The sequence below is a fragment of the Cyprinus carpio genome, chromosome A23 (assembly GCF_018340385.1).
Source record: "Cyprinus carpio isolate SPL01 chromosome A23, ASM1834038v1, whole genome shotgun sequence".
NCBI classification, from domain to species: Eukaryota; Metazoa; Chordata; class Actinopteri; order Cypriniformes; family Cyprinidae; genus Cyprinus; species Cyprinus carpio.
Genome location: NC_056594.1, coordinates 21,234,480 through 21,251,547, shown reverse-complemented (window position 1 = coordinate 21,251,547; position 17,068 = coordinate 21,234,480). Strand labels below are relative to the sequence as shown.

The window sequence follows — 17,068 nt, the reverse complement described above, 5'->3', positions numbered from 1 at the left end:
CTTTTTTTTCCTGATGTGAGAGCCCTTTTAACTATGATTGAGTCCTTGCACGGTGTATGATTTTATGTTATTTTTACCATAGTATCAGGACTTGACTGAATAAGGTCTTTGTGTGTTTGTGAGAGCTCTAACTCTAAGTGATGTCTGCTGAATATTTCATCTCTTCTATGTGAGGGAACAAGACGCTGATATTGACTTTACAGAAGCGAGTGTGGACTAAATTTAGGTATCTTTGTTCTAAATGGTGTCTGAATTTGAGTCCAGCTTTAAATATTTCACTCCGGAGCAGTGGTGCAGCATACACCTACCGTGTCCTATGTTCAATCTACATCATGGACTCTACAGAGCATCTGCCCTACATAATTCAGTGAAATTAACTGTACAGCAAATTATGGTGTGATGGCTCTCTTTCATAAACCTTGGTTTTGCTCTCTTTACAGTTTTTGTGTGGCAGCACCGTTAAAGGGATAGTTCACCCAAAAATGAAAGTTTGTTATAAAAATTGACTCAGGCTACGTTTCTTCATCAGACATTAACATCACTTGCTCACCAATGAATCCTCTGCAGTGAATGGGTGCCGTCAGAATGAGAGTCCAAACAGCAGATAAAAACATCACAATAATCCACAAGTAATCCACACCACTCCAGTCCAACAATTAACAGCTTGTGAACCAATGAATCCACTGCAGTGAATGGGTTGCCGTCAGAATGAGAGTCCAAACAGCGGATAAAAATATCACAATAATCCACAGCACTCCAGTCCAACAATTAACAGCTTGTGAACCAATGAATCCACTGCTGTGAATGGGTGCCGTCAGGAATGAAGAGTCCAAACAGCAGATAAAAAAACATCACAATAATCCACAAGTACTCCACACCACTCCAGTCCAACAATTAAACAGCTTGTGAACCAATGACTCCACTGGCAGTGAATGGGTGCCGTCAGAATGAGAGTCCAAACAGCGGATAAAACATCACAATAATCCAACAAGTACATCCACACCACTCAAGTCCAACAATTAACAGCTTGTGAACCAATGAATCCACTGCAGTGAATGGGTGCCGTCAGAATGAAATTCCAAACAGCGGATAGAAACATCACAATAATCCAGAAGTAATCCACAGCACTCCAGTCCAACAATTAACAGCTTGTGAACCAATGAATCCACTGCTGTGAATGGGGTGCGGTCAGAATGAGAGTCCAAACAGCGGAATAAAAAACATCACAATAATCCACATCAATCCAGTCCAGCAATTAACAGCGTGTGAACCAATGAATCCACTGCAGTGAATGGGTGCTGTCAGAATGAGAGTCCAAACAGCGGATAAAAACATCACAATAATCCACATCACTCCAGTCCAGCAATTAACAGCTTGTGAACCAATGAATCCACTATAGTGAATGGGTGCCGTTAGAATGAGAGTCCAAACAACGCAGAATAAAAACATCACAATAATCGCACTCCAGTCCATCAGTGAACATCTGGAGAAAAAAAAAAAAAAAACAAAACAAATCCAACAAGATTAACTAAAAACAAACCCTTCTTTCTAAATAAAAAATCCATAATCCATAATATTGCTTCCTCCAGTGTTGTTGTTTTTTTTTTTTTTTTTTTTTTTTTTGCTTGTAATCTGTGCATATTTCTCTTCTGATTCAGACCAGATGGCTTTTTCACTGGAAAAATCAATATTATGGATAGACGTTTGAAGTTAAAAATGTTTTTGATGGATTTAATTTCATACAAATGATCATTTCTCAAAATGTTACTGGAGTGGTGTGGATTATTGTGATGTTTTGATCAGCTGTTTGGACTCTCTTTCTGACGGCACCCATTCACTGCAGAGCATCCACTGGACTGTTATACAAGTGTTGCCACAAGTCTCTGCTAGCATGCAAGTGCTGCTGTTTCCGTAGAAAAACGTGAATCTCATTGCAGTTCATGTTATGGTCTCCTCAGGAATGAGTTATTTATAGTGCATTAAAACGTCTGTGTTTTGAGTACTTGCTGATCTTTAATTCAGGACTTCTGCTGTGTTTACAGCGGAAACATGCTGTGATCCATCTGTGTGTGTGTGTGAGGGAGAAAGAGGCCAAACACACACTGGTAGTGCTAATGTCCCTAATGCATGTTTAAATCAACCATATTCGGGACTGGAACACATTTTAGTTTAGTTAAAATTGATCTTTAATTCTTTTTGATGTTCTACATTAATAGTTTTGTTTTATGTTGGAATCCTCTAAGATGAAACACCATAAAGATCCTTTGGTTTGAGGAATTTATTTATTTATTTGGTATGTTTCATCATGTAACCAAACCAAACGGATAGTTAATATCTTAGCAGTATTATAAGACAGTTTTTTCCTATTAATTATAATTAATTATCATTATATCCTCCTGGGACCCAGGCATATGCTTTAAATATGATAATATTTTGTAATTATCATTTAAATCTGACTAACTTTAAAAGTTGTTTGTCATAAATAAACATCTCAGAAAAACCATAAAGTACAGCAGCATCTTTAAAAAAATAATAAAATATCAATATCAAACAAAGTACATACAAAAAAAATATTCCATAAAAGTAGAGCAGTATATCAGATCATTCTGTTATATCCAAGTTCATAAATAGTTTTTTCATGTCTATTTATTTTTTTTAATAACTAGAAACCTAAAAACTATAAATAAACCTATACATGCCTTTTCATGTCTATTTATTTTTTTTAATAACTAAATAAACTAAGTCCTGGCGTCCTCTACAAAGGACACAGAATAAATATATTTTTCTGCTCCAACCAATGTAATATGCTCCAACCAATGTAATCCTATGTCAATGTACATAAATATTTATTAATTATATAAACGAACATAAATTAAACAAATCAAGAATAATCAACTCCACTTCATCAGCAAGAGACTGTTGGACAGTGGCGCCAAAAAAAACTAACTAAATAAATAAATTAAATTAAATTAAATAAAAAAAAAAATCACACACCCCTTCATCTGATTGGACGAGCGGAGGTCAAAGGCGGCCTGTGATTGGATGCCGCTGTGTAATGGAATGTGAATAACCTTTTGCGTACGTTACAGAAATCGCACAAGCGCAAAGAACATAGACAGTAAAAGAAATGGACACAGCGACCCCATTGGAACTCAATTGAGACAAGTGAAGCCCGTTTTTAGCGATTTTTAGAACTTTCCGTTTCTGACGCGCAAGACTAAAACTAAGCTTTGATGACTCAGCAACCTGTCTGAACAGATGTAAATCTTCTAGTAAGCTGTGCGTGCAAACTGCCATCGTTAATCTTGCAGAACGGCGAGCTGAGCAGGAGTTCTTTGGCGCGTGAGTGAGCATGAGTAAGTATTCTGATTGAATTATTTTTATTAAATTGTAAAATGTAACGCCAGTACGCCATATCTCTTGACGTCTCCCCGAGTGCCTGCGAGCTTCTCCTCCTGTCTGTAACGGTAATTTCTATACTGTGCGACAGGAGAGTCAGTGTTATGGACGCAAACTCGTTAGCCTATTTTTTTTTACAAAAACTGTGTTCTACGGGGCCATAATGTAACATAAAGGTACTGGAGCCCTTTATAAAATTGTCGTGTACTTTAGAAAATAATAATGGACAATGAGTAGTCTTTAAACGCCTCCTGAGGTAAAGTTATGTCGCTGTCAAAGGACGCAAAAAAATGATGGGAGTCAATGGATGCTAACGCAAGTGAAGGTCTGTACCTAAGATGGCGGCACGCGGCCGACTTCACCTTCCGGTCCGACTTTCCTTGCCCCCTGGCACAGAATGGTGTTTTGGAAGGGCGGGGCTTAGTAGCTCGGACGCTGTCTCTGATTGGTCAGGTAGGATGTGTTTAAATAGTGTTTTCCTCCCTGTTCATTCTCCACTCCCGAATTCCCATCCAGTGTCTCTCAAAGTTACTCTGTGCCATTATTCCGGGTTTAATTATTATCCAGACCTGCTTCTGAAGCGGCACTTGGCACCTGATACCTGTTACTTTTCTCAGCGCTGTTCAGGATCGACCAATCACAGCCGGTTTCGTTTTTCTGATTAGCGTTGCTCAAAAATAATTTTGTAAACATTGTCGCAGAGTATTTCTATCGTTGTCTTAGTTTCAAATTATTTGAATTAAACGATTTAATAGTTTATATATTTTAGTGTACACATGTCTCCACTGACATAAAATACCCTGAGGTTTAACTGCGGCTTAAACTCGGCTTTTGAGCCGCGAAGCGCCCCCTATGTTTTTATCAACTTAACTAGTAGCATCTCGGTGTTTAGACACGCCTACTGTCCCTCCAGCTGGACGGAGACCGAGTCGGACACTGGCTTTGACCACTTTGTCACTAAATGGTAAACCTGCTTATTTGCAGTAGGTAAGTTGCTGTAAGGTGTTTTTATGTTTATAATAAGCGGTGACATTCAGCTGTTTGGACGCATCAGGTGAAAACTGGAGCATTAATGGTCTGAAGAATTATTAATACTGGAAAAACTGACCTTAAATATAATTATTTATTAGACAGGCAATATGTTTGTGTAAAAAAACACTTGAAATATACATATATAAAATATTACATTTTTAACAATCCAACATACTTTCACAACATTTGGGGGGGGGGGCTTTTATTACAATTAATTAAATTCAATTATTTTGCTGTTTTCACATAATACAGGGATAAAGTTAAATTAAGGTTTAGAAAAGAACACAAGTGTAGCAGGAGTAAAAAATAAAAATAAATAAAAAAACAAATAAAAATAAATATTCATGAATCAAAACTACATTTCAAATTAGCAAAATAAAAATATTTTTTAGCATTAATATATGAAGAAGAAAATCTATTTATATAACTGCTGCGTGCAATTTAAATAATTCCTGTGCATTAAGCAACATTAACATTCATTGCAGAACGTGCTCTTGTTATGATGAAACACATCAGTGTCACGTGATCGAGTGATGTCACTTTTAAGGTCTTGTGCATGTCTCACAAAGGTCAGCAGTGATGCACGGCGGGCATGCATGTGAACTTGGGCTCAAGAGGTCACTAGGGGTCATTCAGGTCAACATGCACATACTGACTTCAATGCATAATTTAATATATATATATATAATATATATATATATATATAACATATATATATATATATATATAAATATATATATATATATATATATATATATATATATTTTATATATATATATATATATAGTATATATATATATATATATATATATATATATGCATTGACTATTTTTAGAAGATGTAGTAGACTTTTCTTCATCTGATGTCCCAGGTTGGGGTCAGGGATTTAGCAGACACCACTAACTATAACTTTATCCACAGGAGTCCCATCTGAGGAACAGAAGATCATCTCAATGTCCGTCTCATTGTCCCGTCTGCTCCGATGCAGGCTGTCCTCGATGGGCTGGAGCTCCAGGTGCGTGTGTATGTGTGACCCGACCGCGCCTGGCGTCCGGTGGAACAGCACTCGTCTGGACGTGGACGGAAGCGGACGTCCAGCCACGTGGGACTCCTTTGGGATCTGGGATAACCGGATAGAGGAGCCCATCCTGCTGCCGCCCAGCATCCGCTATGGGACCCCCATCCCGCAGATCAGCCTGTCCAAGGTGGGCTGTGCCTCCCACATCGGCCGCCGGCGCGACAACGAGGACCGCTTCCAAGTGAACAAACTCATGCATAACTTACTGTACTTTGCCCTGTTCGACGGACACGGAGGACCACAGGCCGCAGACTTCTGTCACAAACACATGGAGCAGCACATCAGGTAAAGGACACAGTGACCCCAATTCAGTTAACCCTTGTGCATCATGCTAAAATTCTATACCATAACTGACCATAACTGGATGAAAAAAAACAAATCTCACTATAAAATATATACATTAATTTATATTAATATATATCTCAGACATCAAAAAATAAATTAGATTTATTATTTTTTTTTTTAGATATATATATATATATATATATATATATATATATATATATATATATATAAATTTATTATTTTTTTTTTATTTTTTTTTTACATTTTTTACAAAATAAGTACATTAAAATTAAAACAAAATATTTACATTTTTTACAAAATAAGTACATTTAAATTAAAACTAAATTAAATAAAAAATCTGGTAAAAATATTAATACTTGTCACTCATTACAAACAATACATAAATAAATGTGAGTACATGTTTTTAAAAACTATAATCAAAACAATTAGTTTTTTTTTATTCAAAACGTGAACAATATAAATAAATTAAGAAAATATTAAATTTAAAAATCTGGTAAAAACAGTATACATTTAACATTAATATATGTAGGCCTATATTAATTGACATCCTTCTCAGACGTTAAAAAAACAATAGAACATGTTTTTTTTTTAAACCTGCATTTAAAAAATATTTAAAAAACATTTTTTAATTTTTTAAAAAGTTTAAAATGTGAATATTATAAACAATATTTTAAATATCTTTAAAAATATATATAAATTAAAATGGACACAAATTTAAATTAAAAATCTTTAACATTAATACTTCTCACACATTACAGCGAATATATAAATAAACGTGCACGTTTTTAAAAACTGTATTAAACAACTATTTAAAAATAAAAAAATGGAATATTATAAAGCATATTTTAAATATATCTATTTAAAAAAAGAAAACAATTAAATTAAAAAATCTGATAAAAACAGTAAACATGTAACATTATGTATATTAATTAACATTAGCACTATTAATTAAATAAAACTTATTTACCAACTATTTAAAAAATACAAAATGTGAATATTCTAAACAGTATTTTAAATATTTGGTAACAATTAAAATTACATTAAAAATCTGGTTTGATTGATTCTTCTTTGGTTTCATTGATTCTTCTCACACATTACAAAAAAAATTTTTTAACTCCTATTTAAAAAAAACTTTTTCATTTTAATTTTTAATGTAACATTTTTATTTATTTACATGAATTTTTGTGTTATTTCCTGAAGCTCACTGGAGCATAGTGCTAGCAAGATCATGGGTTTGATTTAATGTATGAACTGTTATAAATATATGCCTTCAAAATCGTGTACATTTCATTTTCATGTTCATGACCCTAAATAAGAAAAACATCCAACAACTCGAAGTCAAAACTGACACGGCATCTAATATAAGGGTTAAAATACATCATCATAAATGAAATGAGGATTTTGTGTTTTGTAGGGAGTGTTTGGAGATGGAAACAGATTTACAAGCAGTTTTGTCCAAAGCGTTCCTGCAAGTAGACGCAGCTTTGGCTGTGGAGCTGCAGATGTACGGCAACGGTATGAAAAATTAACATTTATATTTATGCATTTGGCACATGCATTTATCCGAAGCGACTTGCATTGCATTCAAAGTATCCATCTATCAGTTCATGCACCCATGCACACTTCAGTAAAGTGTGTTTATGCATGTGGTCCAGCCTCCCTCATGATGGTGGGCACGACGGCGACGGTGGCGCTGTTACGAGACGGGATCGAGCTGGTCGTCGCCAGCGTCGGAGACAGTCGAGCTCTGCTGTGCAGGAAGGGAAAAGCACGCAAACTCACCGACGACCACACGCCAGAGAGGAAAGATGAGAAACACAGGTACACACACACACCAGCGCTCCAAGAATAACCTCAGCTGGTGTGTGTAGTGATACGAGAGCGCTCTGCGTATGCGCTATTAATAAAAGCAAAGACCCGCAGCTCATATTACGGCTCGCGTCTGTAAGAAATGTGCATGCAATGCTATCGGTTAAATAAAATTACTCTTTTAAGTTATTGTTTAGACACAGTACTGTGCTAATAACATGCTTTTCGGGGAAATACCTTGGCGTAGCCTGTAAATGCCAATAATCAAACAGTAAAAATCATTTGGACACTGAAGGGACACTTAAATTAAATTTCCCGTACTAAATACAAAATATTAAAATCAAGTGTCATATTGTGTCTGTTTGTGGTTAGCTGTTATTTTAGTATTAGTTATATACTATTATAGTTTTTGTATTTTTTGAATTACATTTTATTTTTATTTAATATTTTTTATTTTAATATTATTATTTTTTTTATATTCTATTTTTACTTTGATTTTTGTCATTTTATTATGTGTTTTTTGACATTTTTATTAGTTTTTCTTTTTACTTTTTTATTTTACTAGTCTTTTTTGTTTTTTATCAGGTTATATCTATACTAAAAACATATCTATCTATCTATCTATCTATCTAACTATCTATCAAACCAAACAATCCAACAACCAAACCAACAAACAAACAAAATCTAAATCTATATATATATACACATATATATTCTATTTTCACTTTCATTTTAGTTTTAGTCTATTTGTTGTTATTATTAAATATGCCTATATTTTTTGTATTTATTTTTAGTTATAAATATAAACTTTTCAATTAGCTTTATATAATATATATATATATATACACATATAGATTTAGTATTAGTTAACTACAATAACCCTGTTGCTAAAGCAGCATTTTCATTTAGTGTTTTTCATCTAACTCTTATATTTTATTTTAATAGAAATGTTTCTTGAGCAGCAAATCAGTATATTAGAATTATTTCTGAAGATCATGTGACACTGAAGGCTGGAGTAATGATGCTGAAAATTCAGCTGCGCATCACAGAAATAAATTACATTTGAACACACATTCACATAGAAAACAATTTTTTGAAATAATAATAATATTTCACAATATTACTGTTTTTACTGTATTTTTGATCAAATAAATGCAGCCTTGGTGAGCAGAAGAGACTTCTTTCAAAAACATTTTACTGACCGTTGAGTGTATATCGATATCACCAGTTGTAAGTAATATCTGTGTGTGTGTGTGTGTGTGTGTGTGTGTGTGTGTATGTAGAATTCGTCAGAGTGGTGGGCTTGTGACCTGGAACAGCGTCGGTCAGGCTAATGTTAACGGCCGGTTAGCAATGACCCGCAGCATCGGAGACTTCGACCTGAAGAAGAGCGGCGTGATCGCAGAACCAGAGACCACTCGAACTCTAGTATGCTCTTTTCACTTTATTAATTTCAAAATAAAGGTCAGCCCTTGAAATTGTGCTCTTTTCATTTCAGTATTTCCATGCCTCTAATAAATCAGTGCGAATCTGCTCTCGTTAGTTGCAGCACGCTCACGACTCTTTCCTGGTTCTCACCACCGACGGCATCAACTTCATCATGACCAACCAGGAGATCTGTGACATCATCAACCAGTCCCACGACCCCACCGAGGCGGCCAACGTCATCGCTGAGCAGGTGAGGGGGAAACAGTGAGGCTGAAATAGTCAAATCTGACACAGCTGTCTAAGGTTCTTCAAGTGTGTGTGTGTGTGTGTGTGTGTGTGTCGTTCAGGCTCTGCAGTACGGCTCGGAGGACAACAGCACAGTCATCGTCGTCCCGTTTGGAGCCTGGGGAAAACATCAGAATGCCGAATACACGTACGACATGAGCCGAAACTTCGCCTCCATCGGCCGCTGGTCCTAACGGCGCTCAAAAGATCACATCAGCATGAGAAGAAACACTCCCAATCAACGAGCACACCACTAAACAAACCAGTCTGAAGATCAACTGCTCTTATGCAACTTTACCTCCAAAAAGAGAGTAAACGTGGTTTATTATTTATTGTTAGGAAACACTCGATGCGTTAAATAATTAATCATTCATTCGTGAAACATCAGAAGGATGAATTCTGTGTAAATCATGTCAACACTACATGAAGCCCATCACACAAAAATGAAAACAGGTGTTTTAAAATCTAACAAATGTGTCTTTATATTTTTATTTTTTATTTTCTTTATAACTTATTTATTGGCCGAAACCGTATATAATTGTATTTCAGTGTTGAAAACACCAACCCATACCTGTGCACACCTATTCAATAAATAGTTATTATTATATTAAATAGTGAATGATAGAGTTTTTCTTATTTAGTTTGTTGTATTTCGTATTTGGAACATTTGACTGGTTTTATCTGACCAAGGGTACATTTACATGACAATAATGTACCTAAAATGGAAAAGCTTTTGGTGGTTCACAGGTTGTCCTTTAACTCTGGAGAGTACGGTGAAATATAGCTGGATGTGTAGATGGTAAACACATCCTACTGTACTTACTATTGTCTGGCCGCCGTGCAATTTATTTATTTACTTTTTTATTTTTGTGGTTCATAATCAGTGTTGAGAAGGTAACTTTGGAAAGATAATGGGTTAGAGATTACAATTTACCCTATTTAAAATGTAAAAAGTAGTGTAACTATTTAAATTACTTTTATTAAAGTAATGCAACGGATTACTTTTGGATTACCTTTCTAAATTTCAAACAAATGTTTTAATTATTTTGAAATATTTAAAGCAGGTAAAGCACTTACAAAATCCTGCATCACTCGAAGATTATAATAATTTAATTGTAAATCACAGCCACCACAAAATCAGACTTTAGCAGCTCTTTTTACTTTGAGATCGTAAAATACTGATTTAAAATCTGTAGTTTATTAGCTATGATACGGTTTTAAATAAAACCTCATAACAGATAACACAAAAAACTCACATCCAACAAACAATCATTTAAAAAAAAGAACATCATCTAAAAAAAAAAAGCATATACACAAACCCAAATGGGAAATAAAACAAGTTATCAAATAAGCATGTGTCCTAAACTCTTGAAACATTAGTGTCTCATATTTAAGAAATCAATTAAATCTGTATGTGTGTATGAAACTATTCAGACGTGATCTCCTTTGTAATCGTTAATATTTTCATAAGCAACTAATTTAATTACACTTTTCTCTCTCTCTCACAAAAACAACATAACACATATACAAAACACACATATATTTTAAAAAAACTATATATTACCCAACAACAATAATAAAACAGCTGGTTGTCATGTCAGTGTAATCTGCTGCTTTTTTTATGATATTTTGCTCATTCTCATTCTGTCATGCAGCAAAATTATAATTGGCCTTCATGACTTGCTGTATGTGTCGGTGTGTGCTTCTATTTTTCAGTTTATTAATTTGTTTCCATTTCTCTTCTCTTGAGTATATCTTGATTCCGATGATCAGTCGTAACATTCTAAATAAAAAAATAAAAATAAAAAAAAGACCATACACGAAAATAAATGCAACAAGAACTCAGGCCAAAAGATGCATAAAAACAGCTTTTACAAACCCATTTTAAATGTTTTATTGAATGTATAATAAATTAAATGCAATTAACAAATCATCAAATAGGCCTACCAATAAAGGGATGCTCCACCCCAAAATGAACATGTTGTCATTAATCACTTACCCCCATGTCGTTCCTAACCCAATAAAAGCTCCGTACGTCTTCGGAACACAATTTAAGATATTTTTGGATGAAAACTAGGATGCCTGTGACTGTCCCATAGACTGCCAAGTAAATAATAGTGTCTCTTTATATCACCGTATGCTCTTCTGTATCATCCCGCACCACAAGGATGCACTGTTTATTTCAAATCAATGCTAAACAGCGCATCCTTGTGGCACGGATGATACAGAAGAGCATACACAGCATACGGTGATATGGAGAGACACAGAGGAGACCGCTGACAAAGGAATTATTGAATAAAGTAGTTATTTTTTTTTTTCTTCGTTTACAAAAAGTGTTCCCGTCGCTTCATATAACCCAGATTGCACATCTGATTGCAGATGGAGTATTCTGATGACGACTTTCATAACTTTTATGCACCTTGACACTACTATTTATTTGGCAGTCTATGGAACAGTCACAAGCCTCCTGGTTTTCATCCAAAATATCTTAAATTGTGTTCCGAAGACGAACAGAGCTTTAACGGGTTTGGAATGACATGGGGGTAAGTGATTAATGACAAATTTTAAATTTTGGGGTCTATTTAAGTGTCTGTTTAAGGTCCCTTTAAGTGTCTATTAAGGTGCTCTTATTAATTTACGTAAAATATGTCTGCAATACGTCTACAGGACGTTTCCTATCAGATGTCAAATAGATGTTTAGAAGATGTATTTAAGATGTTTATGATTTTGACCCAGATAGCACACGTTTGTCTGCAAGATGTCTGTCTAAGATCCCTTCATCTGGAAAGCATTGGCTGTGTACAAACATCTGATAGACGTCTTTAAGGTGTCAGTTTTACACTCACTCTAAATCATTAGCATCTTAAAAACATATTCTAAACGTCTATTTGACATCTGATAGGAAACGTCCTATAGTCGTATTGCAGATGGAGCAAACACTCTGAAAAAAAAAAACGTCTTGCAGATGTAACTGCAGACGATAAATAGACGTCTCCGTGATGTAGGTGTGCTAGTATCAGGGTTGCATGGATGGAGCCGTGCCTCTACGCACTCCGATGTAGTAGGTGGCGGTGTGAGCTTTTCACGAGTGTTTGTAAGCCGCCATTACACTAAAAGAAGGAGATTCCCAGTCTCCCGATCCATTAAACTCGCGCAGAGTCGAGTCGCGTCCGTACACTTCCAGCGATTATGTAAATGAACGAGCGGCCGTAAACAGACCCGAATATTGTACACATCCGCGATGACTGGAAGATTGTGGACTCCCGAAGCGGAGGAGACTCTGATCGAGCTCTGGCAGGAGTCTGCATGTCTGTACGACATCTCCTCCGCCGATTACCACAACCGAGAGGAGAAGGACCGACGGTGGAGGGAGGTCGCCGATGCGCTGCAGATGCCCGGTGAGTTCTGCCTCGAGTGAACGCGCGCTACTACAAACACTGATTGAGCGCGAGCGTCCACATGCAAGCTGTTGCTCTGTTGAATGAATCCCTGTCTGTGCATGGATTTATGTGCAAAATAAATGTTGACTTCAGGAAGGATCTTGCTCATTTAAACCCTCCTTTAACCTAGTGGCAGAAGTGAATGAGGCTAATAAAATATCAAAGATTTAACCAAGATGTGATTGATTGTATTGTGAGAGGAGCTAGTATAGGATAGTAGTATAGGATAGTAAAGGGGTAGGAGTACTGCAAACTCTACTACTGTATGTCAGATTGGCTCAAAATCGAATTAATTCGCTATATTATGGAACAACTTGTATGCAATTACGCATATTCACGAATGCAATGATGATTTGCCAGGGCTGCCATGAAACAAGAGTTTTATTTATTTTTAATAATGTTTTTAATTTTGCCTTAATGCAGATTGGCCAAATACTGCAGCCGAATGTTGTACTAGATGCTCTTTTTACAAACTGTCACTACCTACATAAACAACCTTGTATTATCAACCAGCAAAATTCCTAAAAAATTAATAAAACATTTTTTATACTCTCTATATTGTGACAAAAAAAAATTTAATGTATATAATATAATAAAAAAAAAACTTTGTGTGCACAGTTGTAAAGCAGACCGTTTATTAAAATCTTAAGATTGCATTACAGTTACTGTTATAAAAATAGTTTCTTGCATGCATTTTATGATGTATAAATGTTACGCTCCGGCTGTTTGCACGCACATGCATTTAGAAGTTGTAGCTGTTCAGTTTGGTTATGAAATAGAAATGCGTGCATTCAGAAAAAATCTCTTCGTTGCATTAAACTGTAAGCACGCTGTTGGATTTAGCACAAATAAAAACTTCCTTTTCCTTCCCTTTGAAATTCAAGACACATTTGTTGCTGCTGCCATTTTTAAGTGTATTTAAATGCATTTTTTTTCCCGCTCAGCTGAGGCGGTGGCGACCAGGGTGGCGTCTCTGAGGACTCAATATGCCAGACTGAGGAAGTCCAAATCAAACCGGAGCGAGAAGAAGCCCCTCACGATGAGGCAGCGCTGGCTCCTGAGGGCCCTCGACTTCCTGAAGCCACACATCGTTCATCGGCGAAGCGAGAACACTGTACGTCTACAAACACAACAGAACCTGATGTGCATAGAGCCCTATGAAAACGTGTTTTTTTCCATATTTTTTTCTAAATAAAATGAATACCCAAAAAGCATGTCTACATAATCACTAAACTTGTACAGTTTAAAACCACAAATTAACACTTTACAATAAGGTTCCATTTTGTTAACCGTTTAAAGCAATAACTAACAATTATCAAAATTTTTAATGTGTCACAAAATTTACAGTGTTTAAATATGTTAATGTTGCAATTTTTAATGTGTCAGTAAATGTTGGAATCAATGTAAAGATTAATAAATGCTTTAGAAGTAGTTTTCATTGTAAGTTTAACTAATGTTGTTAACATTGTAAAATGTTACCAACATTTATTATTTATTATTATTATTATTATTATTAATGATTTTATTAAATGTATTTTATTAAACGTTTAACAAATAAATTTTTTTTTTTCTTCCCTGGATTTCATATTTTTCCAAAATTTTTTCAGTTTAATTCTTTATTTTTTTTTATATATATATATTTTTTTAATTGTTTTGTAATAATCAAAGCATACATAATCAGTTTTCAAAACTTAAAGAATACATTTTTTACATGTTTTTTTTTCAGAATTTTTATTCTATATTATTTCTCCATTTATGATTTCATCTAAATGTATTATCAAAACTGGTGGCATTCAGATGAAGCCATAAATCATTAACGGTTTAATCTTTTAAACTGTCAACAAATGAAAATGAATATGTTTACTGTTAAAATGAAAACGCATTGAGAACAGTGACTAAAGTAGATTGTGTCTCGCGTGAGTCATTAAGACTGATTGTGATTGTTCTTGCTCTTCTTGTAGCTGGGTTTGCCGTCCTCTGATAAAGTGGAGGACACTGCAGACGAGTCGGATGAAATGATGCAGGAGACGGACAAAGAAGTGGACAGCTTCGACTCCATCAGCGTGTGTCTTTCCCCGATGCCTAGCACTCCAGACACCGGCATCCCCGAGGAAACCGCCTCGTACTCGCTGTCCCCCCGGAGCACATCCGGCAAGCGCACACGCTCCTCCGAATCCGACATCGAGCTGCAGAAGCTGGAGGTGTTGAAGCAGATGTCCGCTAAAGTCCTGGAGCACCCGTCTCCGGACGCCGCCGCGGTCTTCTCCAGCCAGGTGGCCCTGGAGTACCGTCTGCTGAGAGACCCCAGCGTCCAGATGCGCGTCCGCAGGCAGATCATGGCTCTTCTTTACGAAGCGCAGGATTCAGAGAGACGTTCCCGACAGTCCAAGAGACACGAACAGAGAGAACTCAAAACTGAGGAGGACATTACTTGGATTAACACTAATATATAAGTTGGGAAAAACGTTGTTGTTGATCTTGTGTTTTCTACATTGTACTGAACTATTTTTCCTAGTGGACGCTTTGAGATAATCTACATGTAAGATAATAAAACTCTCCAACTCTTCATGTGCGTGTTGTTTATTTTTTTATGTAGCTTTGAGATTATGAATAATCAAAACAAACCACTACTGAGACATTAAATGCCATCCAGTAGCTATTTGATTTGAAATATAGCATCTGTCCAGCAGGTGGCAGCATCATGTAAGTGTACAGTTGAACTGGATTCATTAAAGATGCTGAAGTGCACAAAAATCATTAAAATCATAATGTAACGTTCACTTTAAAACCCTATATATATATATATATATATATATATATATATATATATATATATATACACTTCGGTTTACTATATATATATTTTATTTTTTAATTTTATAATTCATATTTTTATTCATATTTTTATGTAGCTACAAAAAAAATTTAATGTAAAAATAATTTTAAGCAAAATAAAACCCTAGAAATATATACTTCAGTTTACTTATACATTTTATTTTATAATTTGTATTCTTTTTTTATATATATATTTTTATGTACCTACAAGAAAAAAAATTATTCATAATGCAAAAATAATTTTAAGCAAAATAAAACCATAGAAATATATATTTTGATTTACTTATTATATATAACATTTTATTTTATAATTTGTATTCATTTTTTATTTATATTTTTATAACTACCAAAAAAAAAAAAACGTATTAAATATAAAAAAAAAATTGATAGGAAATCTTTCCTTAAAATCTATCTATCTATCTATCTATCTATCTATCTATCTATCTATCTATCTATCTATCTATCTATCTATCTATCTATCTATATATATATATATATATATATATATATATATATATATATATATATATATAATAATACATTTCATTTTACTTTATGAAAATTTGAACATTGTATACGTGTAAAAACAAAAAATTGAAATACATATTTTAAATAAAATTACATTTGAATAAATTATGTATGCATATATATTATATTTATATGTTTGTTAAACTGAAATGTATAACTCACGTGAGGTCTGGCTGGCAAATATATTGAATGCATATTTAAATAATTGTTTCTGGCAAACATGTTTTGGATCCCTGGTTTAAACTATTATTATAAATAGTGTTTTTCATATGTAGACACATCTCACTTTCCTCTATGATTGCGACGTCACCAGTTTCAGTTTAAAGGCACAAAACGTTGTACAAGATTCCGTTAGCCTAAATTATGAATTTTATTAGCAGAGAATTAAAATGATATTTTTTTTGTGTACAGTAATGTACATGATATCTCTACTGCAGTTGAAATGCAGTTCATCTGTCTGTTGTTCTTTCTGTTATTATTACTCGGCCCTGTCTGAGCACCTGGAACGAGAGGAAAGGAAGCAGACCTCCCTCACATTCTCCATCTGACGATAAAACAACAGTCCTCTGTCTCGCTCTCTCTGTTTGTGAAGCTGCGTCCAGCAGGGCTTTGATTTGTTCAGAACAGTCTTTGTACCCGCAGCCAGTTTCCTGCTGCTTCACAGAGACTACAGTATATAACCCACCAACAGAGCCTTTTAGAAATGTTACCATCCTACCATATATCATTTCATTTTATATTTATTTATTTGATTTCAGGTGATATTTCTATGTGTTTCATTCACATTTGATTATATTTCAAAAGCCATTTGTGTGGGGTATGTTGTCACACTGGAAAACGCAGAACAAATAGACATTCAGTAAATCGTTAATCAAATTAATAGTAGTTGAAAATTATAAATTAGACGTATAATTAGCCTCTACAACTA

The 17,068-nt window shown here is 34.6% G+C and overlaps 2 protein-coding genes across 5 annotated transcripts; both read left to right on the top strand.

The window, feature by feature from the left end:
- The first annotated feature begins 4,232 nt into the window (after positions 1 to 4,232).
- Positions 4,233 to 9,949, top strand: ppm1ka (protein phosphatase, Mg2+/Mn2+ dependent 1Ka). 4 transcript variants are annotated; one of them, XM_042713903.1, is made up of 7 exons: positions 4,233 to 4,386; positions 5,353 to 5,794; positions 7,230 to 7,330; positions 7,471 to 7,636; positions 8,908 to 9,052; positions 9,168 to 9,302; positions 9,400 to 9,949. In XM_042713903.1, the coding sequence occupies exons 2-7, from the start codon at positions 5,385 to 5,387 to the stop codon at positions 9,529 to 9,531; spliced, it is 1,089 nt and encodes a 362-aa protein (XP_042569837.1). In that variant the 5' UTR covers positions 4,233 to 4,386; positions 5,353 to 5,384; the 3' UTR covers positions 9,532 to 9,949. The 4 variants fall into 4 exon arrangements, with proteins under 4 accessions (XP_042569837.1, XP_042569834.1, XP_042569836.1 ...); XM_042713900.1 differs by having other exon boundaries at positions 7,420 to 7,636; XM_042713902.1 differs by having other exon boundaries at positions 4,258 to 4,386; positions 5,420 to 5,794; positions 7,420 to 7,636.
- Positions 9,950 to 12,386: 2,437 nt separating this feature from the next.
- Positions 12,387 to 15,345, top strand: LOC109085954. The gene is made up of 3 exons (XM_019100437.2): positions 12,387 to 12,735; positions 13,722 to 13,891; positions 14,739 to 15,345. The coding sequence occupies exons 1-3, from the start codon at positions 12,579 to 12,581 to the stop codon at positions 15,228 to 15,230; spliced, it is 819 nt and encodes a 272-aa protein (XP_018955982.2). The 5' UTR covers positions 12,387 to 12,578; the 3' UTR covers positions 15,231 to 15,345.
- Positions 15,346 to 17,068: the final 1,723 nt, after the last annotated feature.